The sequence below is a fragment of the Centruroides vittatus genome, unplaced genomic scaffold, assembly GCF_030686945.1.
Source record: "Centruroides vittatus isolate TY-2023 unplaced genomic scaffold, ASM3068694v2 contig_355, whole genome shotgun sequence".
NCBI lineage: Eukaryota > Metazoa > Arthropoda > Arachnida > Scorpiones > Buthidae > Centruroides > Centruroides vittatus.
In genome coordinates this window covers 1,517,367-1,527,369 of record NW_027122178.1, presented here as the reverse complement: position 1 = coordinate 1,527,369, position 10,003 = coordinate 1,517,367, and the positions used below count along the sequence as shown (strand labels likewise).

Sequence of the window (10,003 nt, the reverse complement as noted above, 5' to 3'; positions counted from 1 at the left end):
TAACATATAAGCTTAAAAGGTGCTTCCTTCTTCAACAAACGATAATAAATTTATAAACGTGAGGCCTTTGTTTAGCTTATGTGTAAATCCATTCTTGATAACATCGATTTATTGAACGTTTAATTGCGTTTTATGTATACTTATATTTAAATCAATAAAAATGTTTTATAAAAAAGCTTAAAATATAATATACTTATTATTTTTTAATGTAAAGTAAGAAAATAAACTATTTCAAAATTGTATTTACAGAATCTGGTTATGCCAAGTTGATTAATTAAACGAAATTTACAATCTATATATATAAAAAACAAAAGTGTAATTAATTAAAAGTGCATTTGAATCATTGAAGCTTGAGAAATGCTTCTATTTTTAGTCACGAATCTTGTATATAATAATTATATACAGAATATTAATCAGGCCGCATCTCTTCAACAGTCCATTCACTTTTTTCTTGTTAGCTCCCCATAGATTCTACGGAAAATAATTTACAAAATTAATACAAACAATGGAAGTAAAAAACATTTTTTGACCCAAATTCACATTTAAACAATAATAACTTTTTTAAAATTTTAATTATATTGTTATAAACCTTATTGTTTAGGGAATATCTGCGTGAAAATTTAAATGTGTGACAATCTTTAAGCCCACGCAAAACTCAAATAACCTAGTGAAGTATACTTACTCGTCCGATAAACAACAGGTAGAACCACAAATGAATAAGAATTATAAAAAAAAAAAAAAATCGTCTTGAAATGGGGGAAGTACATCTAGATTACTATTTGTAAAGTAGGTCGGTCGGTGACACAACCTCACCCTCTGACCTCTTAAAGACTGGTTTCCGATGACTTCTTCCTCATCTGTAACTTCTAGGATGATCTATGTCGAGCGACAGAGGGAGGCACCTGTGCACGCAGTCGATAGTCATATGCCAGTAGTGTTGCACTTGAACGCTTGCTGCATAACCAGTCTGACACTAATGGGAATCGAAGATGGAAGTTTTGATCTTGATCTCCAGTTTACTAAGAGTGGCTTTAGTCGCCGGTGTTTACATCCTCAACATACGTGCACTACTGATACTCGCGTGGCAATCCAAGACGTGTGTTCATTCTCTAACCACCGGTGCTGTTCTTTTAAGTTGTTTGCTATATTTAAGTAGTTGGACGCCTTACCTGACTTACGGACTAGCGAACGGACAATGGCTACTGTTAACTGCAAGAAGTCACTGCGTCTTACAGCAATTCGTTACCATGGAAACATCATCCGTTCTTCTCGCTCTTTTAGCTGTAAGGATAACTTATAAGTTTTTCGTTCGAATTCGCAGTAAATCCGTTTCTAGTGCTTTTGCTTCTAGTTTAATCTTGTGCGTAGCTTGGTTAGGTCCTCAACTTGTTTTCGATGTTATTAATTTAGTTAGAGATGAACCTGAACGTGGAAGCAATTATCGATTCCTCGACGATTTATTAGTGGTACCTAATACAGTAAATGCTACTAGAGGTTATCGAGTGGGTTTTATGATATGTATGCAAGCTCTGAGCTCACCTGTTATCAGTTATTACACATCTCAATATATATTTTTGGTGCTTCCATTAGCTCATATTGTTGCCTATTGCTCCTTACGTTTGTATCTGATGAAAAGAGGTCGATGTTTATCTCCTGGCCATGATAATTCCGGGATTGAAACAGGTAAGACATTTTTCTGACCTTGTTCTTTTTTTATACATAACAAATATTTTTGTCTATGAAAAATTATAACAAAAAATAACGTTTCGTACACGTCATGTCATTTATAAATTGTCTTTTCTACGTAAAATATTTTAATTAAGAATTAAAATATAAAATATAACAACTTAGAATTTATTAGATTTAACGAAAAGTTATCATTTAGACTATAATTTTATTTCTAAATTTAGCTAAAACTAATTATAATAAAGGTAAAATTTCATTTTCTAAATGTATAAGATAGAATATTTTCACTAAATTTAATAGAGAAAAATTGTTATCTCGTAAAATTATAAATATCTTGAATTATTTTTAAGCAATAATTAATTAAAATCTAATCTGCTTTTATTATTTAATGCAATAAAATATTATAATTTTATCTTTTGTATGCATACGGACACTTATACTGATTTACAAAATAATTGTAAAAGTTTGTTAATATGAATCATAATTAACGAAATAATTACGATTCATATCCATAAGTATAACTGGAATACGTAAAAGTTACAGTTAGTAGACTTTTGGATCACCCTCATAATATAAAGGATATAATTAAATTTAATAAAATAGCTTATCCTTAAAGTAATTTAATATTTAAAATATACAAAAAACACGATTTAAATCAATGTATAATAAATATAAAGTTACAATAGCATTAAATCGACTTCGACCTTGCTACTAAACCTTGAAAATTTAATAAATTAATAATAATTTAAATTAAAAATTCATATTAAAAATTGAAAGCGTATCAAATGAAATTTTATAATTTCGTGTAGAAAATAATAATTCTGTAAAAATATACCTCTATTTTTTGCTTTTTCCTTCTTTGCTGTTGGACATTTACCAATATTGTAAAATCATTTATCATATCCAAAAACTTCTTAAAGTATGGAATTTTAACAGTTCTTATAACTTTTAAATTATGTTATTTTATAATTTTGTGCATCCCTCCTCAACATATACAACATCCTTTTGTGTTGAGGAGGTATGAAAGACGTAAGATATGACTAAAAGTACTAAGGAAACTCGTGATAATTTGGAAAATAATTGCACAGACAAATACAATTTCGAAGTGAGTGGCTCACATTATTATTACATAATCACATTATTAGATACCATGTTTTGTAAAATTTTAAAAATAAAAAATTGGCAGGTATCACTCTTGAATTAAATATAAAAGAAACGACTCTCAGTCTATAAATAACTCGAAAAACTCTACAAATTTTATAAATAAAAATGTACAGAATACTTTTTTATATGAATTATTTATATAAAATATTATAATTTGTATAAAAAATGGCTTTAAAAGCCAGTTTTGTAGTCAGTTACGCTTAAACTTAGTTTACGATTCATATTAATAAGTGTATTTGGAGTAATCAAAAAAAAAAAAAAAACACCGTAAACTAACTTTTGGCCGTTATAATATAAGAAAAATATAATTAGATTTCTTAAACATAAAAGTCCCTTCTTTTATAAAGTATTATAGTAAAGTTATTGTGTATTTAAGCATTAAAAATCGCATTGTGTTTGAATAATTCTATTTAATGTATCCTTGGTATAAACATAATTCAACTTTTGTGCATTTAACATACAGTATAATACATATTTTTAAAGTGGTGTATACAGATTTAAAGCTCTTTCAAATTCACATTGATATTATAGGTACATTTAACAAATGTTGCCGGACATAATGATGAAAAAAAAAACGTCATGCAGTTCTTTCCTACACCATCAGTGAAGTGTTGAGACCTTGTCATACAATAGCAGCACTTCCTTTTCGCTCAAATTAAACATTTCGATATATTATAAGGCACAAGGATATATATTTTTTATTTATTTATTTATTTATAATCTTACGTTCTATATTTAAAATTAAACAATTAAAATCTGATAAGATAGATGTTCGTTGGGAGTTCCCCTTCCCAAAAAGGTTGCTTTATTTATAGATTAAAGTAGTGTATAACAATTAATTTCCGTTCGAAAACTAATTTTTTTGGATAAATATTTCATTATTATAGTCCAAGGAAGCGTTACTCGAATTGGTTTTCCCCCTTCTTAACATCAAGTAAATATCCAAAAGAAAAACAAAACAAACTTTTGTATAAAAACATTAGTGTTTTTGGATAGAAAATTAAAAATGAATAATAAATTTTGTTAAACTTCATTAATTATTTTTAATAAAAAGCAATTTTAAATGTTTTAAGGTTAATTTTTTTATTATCTAAAAACACTAAATTTTTCAAAAAATATCAAAACTAAATAATAAAAAGACATTTTGTGTGCTATTTAAAGATTAATTATTTTTATCTAAAAAGGTCAAATTTTTGTTTAAAACTTTGAGTTTTTGGATTTAAAAAAAATTAAAATATTCAAATTAATGAATTTTAAAAAATAACAAACAAATTTTTATAATTAATTTTTTAGAAATCAAAGTAATTTTATAAACAGAATTTAGACTTAATTCCATAAAAATTCTTCAAAACCTGTTCTAATATAATAAAATCGATATAAATTTTTATTTAAAAAATCGAATATTTGCTAACAATAAAAAGCAATAAATGTCACCGAAGTAATTTTAAAATACTTATTTCAGGTTTATGAATGAAACGAAAAAGTAGTTTATTTTCTTGATTCTTTACGAAATATTAAACGAGAATTTAAAAGTTTTATATTTAATTTTACAAAAATTTAATAATTTTTTAAATAAAATTTAAGTAGAAATTATGGTAATTTATTAAATATTCACGATTTCGTCAAGATGATCGAGTGAAAGAATCCACACGGAAGAACGGATCTATCGTGATATCGTACTTCCGTACACCATCTTATTTGTCATTCTTATCTCGTCACGTTTTAGTGTCATGAACTGAGTAGGTGTGTATATTCGGTTATGTGTGACCAGCTCTAGTCTTCAGAGCGTGACGACGTGACTCCCATGAACGTGACATGTCTTTATTCCGCTTTTCTGCGTGATGCTTTCACCTAGAGGTCAAGCAGGAACTTATACACACCTATTTTTTTCTATTTTCACTACAGTTAATTTGTATATAACTTTTCCTTTTATTCATTTTTAGTACTCTTAAACGCACAGTTGTAGTTTCTAGAAGTGTTTCCTAATTCTAGAGTATTCTACGCGTGTTTTTGACAGTGAAAATCGATTTTTTTTTTTTTTTTTTTTTTTTTTTGGATGTTCTTCCGGTGGTTTAAGGTGGAACTTTAGAAATTCTGTTTAAGTGTCAACGTGGGTGGAGTTTAGTTTAAGAAAATTTTTAGGTTTTGGGTTAATTATGGTAAAAGTTTTTTATTTTATGTATTTGTTTTCGCATGTCTGCCTGAAAAATAAAGTTATACAAATTGATAAATAATAATTACAACGTTTAAATTGGGTTGTAATGTCTTCTAATTTAAGAATTGATATATTTTAGGACAGAAAAGATATAATGATTTTATAGAAATATATTACAGTCCTTTATAGGGCTCAGAAATATTCTTGACCTGAGAAGGTATAATGGTTTCTATAAAATTATTGTACCTTCTATAAGACTCATTACATAACTTATACAGTAAACTTATGCATTTTTAGGATAATTTCTTTATAAATTTAAAAGATATATTCTATGCACCAGAAGATATAATAACTTCTATATGATCATTATATCTTTTCAGGCGTATAATATATTTTTTAAACTTATAAAAAATTTTCTGATATATATATATATAAGTTTTTTTTTAGTAAATATTATAATTGTATATACACTGTGATCCAAAAGTCTTTATACAAAATATAGATCACCGGAAGAATGTACTTGTAGTATGTGTGTGCACTTGTTAACATATGTACTGTACTTCATGAGTGGGAGAAAAGCATTTAGATTTGCATTCAATTAAATAGCACCACACAGGCCTTCACCTTGTATGTCGCATAACATGACTCGTAATATGTTATGTGACTTTAAATAATTGCAAAATACCGTGAACTTTTTGCCTATGTATGCAGACTTTTGAATCACTTTAAACAAACGTTAATTTATTTATATATATATATAAATTAACGTTTGTTTAACTTTCTAAATTATATAGAGTAGCATAAAAGTCAGATAACCTAGATGTAATATTTCAGTTAATTGACTTACAGGCCGATAATTTATTACGATTTATATTTTCATTACAGATCAATACGTAAAATTCCCTATAAGAGTAAAAGAGATACAATATCTTCTTTTTTTCCATGTATAATTGTTTAAAGTAAATGTATAATTTTGCAGCAGATTTTAGATAAAATGTCAAAAGAAAGGATTTTTTTTATAATTAACACGTTTAAGTCCAATTTAATTTTAGTTTTTAATTCTTATATCATTCATGCTCTACAAGTAAAATGACACTTCCAAGTAATAGGACCTACTATTATATTTAAAAACTATGTCAAGTGTGATACTGAATTAATTATTATTAAACCCCTCATCAAAAGAGCCGAAATAATTGTATTTAAAACGTCCCAATATAAAACTAAGTAATATAAATTAAATATAGATATTTAATGATATACTGTACATATCCGGATATATCGAGATGATACGATGATGCTTATTACAAGATAGGGTATTGTTTAACGTTTGTAGGGGTGTAATTTGTTATGAAAACCGTGCAGGAAGTTGATACAGGGCTTATTCTAATACGGAAGAATGGACTTAAAAAAATCTGTTGAATAGAGGGCGAGGAAAGAAACGTTTTTGTTCGTGTACTCTGCCCGACACATCATCCAAAACTAATGAGGTTGTTTAACAATAATAATAATAAAATATATTCTTAATAAGCTTCATATTATATTTTAGAGCATTTTATAATACAGTATTAATATGAAAATTTTCTAGTTATATTAGTGTTTACTAATAAGATTACATCAAAAAATCAAATATAAAATGACAAATTTAGGCAATAGTCAATTACCTTTAATATAAATTTTTTAAACTTAATATAATAATTTTCAAATAAATAAATTATGTTTTCATATATTTATTTTTAAACATAAAACGTATGTTATTATTACAAATACATATAATTAAATCACTGGATTTAATTTACATCTGGATTTAATTTACAAAAACTTCAATCCACCTGCAAAGTTACATCTGTTTTATCAGAAAATATAATAATACTGTACTTTGTTATTTTAATTACTTTAAAACTGCTTATATAGGAATATATTAAACTAAACTGTAAAATGGTCTAAAGTCAGTTGTTAACTGTGTTTTGCTTTAGGCCCAATATATTACATATTACATACATTATTACATATGCATATATTTTAATGTATATATGTATGTAGACCTACTTCAAGTGACTTTTAAATGAAAAAAAAAAAAAAATACAAAGAAAAGGTTAGAATCTTCACGATAAGAATTCAAAGAATAAAAGTTTCGATCCATGATGTACAGACAGATAGAAATGACAGTTAAAGATCGAAACCTTTCGATTCTTAACTTTTATATGTTTAATAAGCCATTTGACATCCTAAATATCCTATTATCTAATGGGCTAACTAGGAATGTGTAGCGATTAACATCAATCATAAACTATTACAGGACGAGCAGACTAATCACGTTAATGCTATCGTATGATTGAGGGTGTAAAACTACCACACTAACGAGATTCATATTGTTAGGCAGGAAGCATTAAGCTTTTTTTATATCTTCCTCTCCTTTTACTATATATATATTTTTTATTTTCTATATTTTATTTCGGTTCAGTTGGCGAACAAAAACAACTAACTGTATAGGTGACACAATAAGGTCATTGGAAGTGCTCTGAATAATCTTTATACTTTTTTTATTTACCGTAAAAGTACATGAAAAATCGTTAAATATTTTTTATAGTTAATTTATAAAACGATATTTATTTATTTAAAATATTTATATATAATTTTTTATAACGTTATAAAGTCATTAACTATTAAAATAGCAGAAAAATGGCACTAAGCCATTAAAATCACAAAAAAAATAATTATTATGAATATTATAAAGGTAATAATGTTGTAAATATTTAATTGTAATTATTTTTTTTAATTGTGTTTTACTCTTTATTTTATTCCTTATATCCTCATTAACAGCAATTAATAATGAATATCCTTTCATAAAACATTCTTATAAAAGTTCTGATAGATCATAATTTATTTAAGTGAATATTTTATATATTATTTTAATTGACTGTTATTAAATATGTTTAAGCATGGTTTTATTAATTATTGATATATTCTAAAGAGCCGTTTATAAGGCTAGTTAATTGTAAATTTTTTCCTAATTTTTTATGTTTTATATGATAAAATAAGCCTTCTGTTAGATACAATCGATTTTTTTGCACGAGGAAAGTAATTTAATTTTAAAATTTTTATACTTATTTGATAGAATTTAAAAAAAAAAAAACTCACTAAAATTGTTTACAAATATTCAGTTAATATATTCAAATACAAGCAAACTTCTGAACACCCGCCACTGATGGGAATATAAAAAATGGCCGTGGTAATCGTATATGGACTGTGAATTATTACAGTGAAACCTGTTAAAACCGGAATCGCACGGTACCAAAGTATTTTTTTCGTTTTGGCAGGCTCCCGTTTTGAACACGTTTTATTATTATTATTTTTTTTAGTTATTAAATTACACCAAATGAACGTAATGTTGATTTTTTACACACGTAAAGAAATTTTATTACCGTGCTAAAATTAAAATGATTGCAACTAAAGACGAAAGTATTCGAATGCAAGAATTGAAACTATTCGATTGTAAAAAGCTATTGTTGTCCTAAAAGCTTGTGCTAGGTCTTAAATGCGATCTTTATGAACTCATACAGCGAACGAGTCAATTCTAATACTAACTCGTAGAACTAGTTCTTAGTATTCGAATTGTATATTAACTTGTTTCCTGCCCTTAGTTGATTCCAACAAAGAGATTAGTCCGTATGTCTCCTTTCTTTCTCTGACCATATCCGAAGTTATTCTCTGCGATGACTGTTATTCCTGGAGGCGAGTTTATTTATTTGTGTACAAGAAAAATCTTGATTTTTCTCTTTATCCAGTTTGTTAAGTTCTTCGTACCCAAAAACCTCATATGTTTTCGTTTTAGACAAGTTTTACTATATTTAGATGATGTGTTTTATAAAGAATATTCCAATATGGAGCTAAATTAATTTGGAAAATTGATTAAAACTACGGTTAATTTTATTAATTATGAATAGATTGTTAAAGAATTTTTTCTGCCTAATCAAGATTTAAGTTAAATTTTATTATCTTCTTGTAATGTGTTGAAGAAGGAAAGCATGTAGCAATACACTGAAGATTTCTTTTTTATCATAATAATTATTAGCTTTAATTATTTATTATTAATATAGTATTTAATTTTATCGAATTTTATTGTGTAATTAGATTATAAATTAAGATAATTTTAATATTTATTATTATTATTATTTTTAGGTTATTTGCAGAGGATTATTGAAACGAATAGCTGTTGCAGGGATTATAAAAATGACACATTTGTCAACATGTCTCTTTATTATAACTGTATCTGGATGATATTCCTTCGTCCTTTGGCTATTTTACATGCCATGTATTTACAGTCGAAGGATTGGGAAAGTGCTTATTATATGGACTTTGGTACTCATCTAGTACTAGCCTTCGCTTCTGTTTTTAGTCCTTTATCACCAAGATTTGGAATTTGTCAACCTTTCAGGAGAAGAAAAAGTGACTACAAGACAAAAAATAATAAACCTGAAATATTTGTCTCGGAAAAAACTGCAAATTTTTTAGAAATATCTCCAAAAAAACAAACAGAAAAGGAAGAAAGTGTTTGTTAAATTATTATTATTGTCATTATCTGATCTGTTAATTTTATTTCTATGCAGAAAAGGGGTATATTGAATTGTAATTATACCCTCAAAAATATATGAGAATAGAAATTTCTCGTTGTTTATTACGAATTTGGTTGGCTTTAATCAAAAAAATTAAGTAAAATGTTTTAGATGATTTTCTATATTTTTTTTATTTAAATAATATACATTCGTGTTTTTTAATGAGATTTTTATCCTTACAGCGCAACGAAGCCAATAATGAACGGGATATCCTGTATATGCTAATGCTGTAGATAGCTATTTTATGGGGCATTGGTTATAAATCATCCAAAGCAAAAATGTGATATATTATATAGAGTAGAAGATTTATAAATATATAAAGAAATTTTTAAATACTGCACTTTATGAGAATGCTCTGCTTTAAGTTGATTTATATGATGGGATA

General features: G+C 26.4%; 1 protein-coding gene across 1 annotated transcript; it reads left to right on the top strand.

Moving 5' to 3' along the window:
• The first annotated feature begins 932 nt into the window (after positions 1-932).
• On the top strand, positions 933-9,733 carry LOC136974720 (uncharacterized). Its single transcript, XM_067269662.1, has 2 exons — positions 933-1,683; positions 9,185-9,733. The coding sequence occupies exons 1-2, from the start codon at positions 990-992 to the stop codon at positions 9,562-9,564; spliced, it is 1,074 nt and encodes a 357-aa protein (XP_067125763.1). The 5' UTR covers positions 933-989; the 3' UTR covers positions 9,565-9,733.
• The last annotated feature ends 270 nt before the right edge of the window (positions 9,734-10,003 follow it).

What these genes read in the sequence shown, in the direction of transcription:
- LOC136974720 (XM_067269662.1), top strand. Translation starts at nt 990, where the DNA reads ATGGAAGTTTTGATCTTGATCTCCAGTTTACTAAGAGTGGCTTTAGTC. An exon ending in TAATTCCGGGATTGAAACAG is followed by an intron (nt 1,684 to 9,184) that starts GTAAGACATTTT and finishes TATTATTTTTAG; the next exon opens with GTTATTTGCAGAGGATTATT.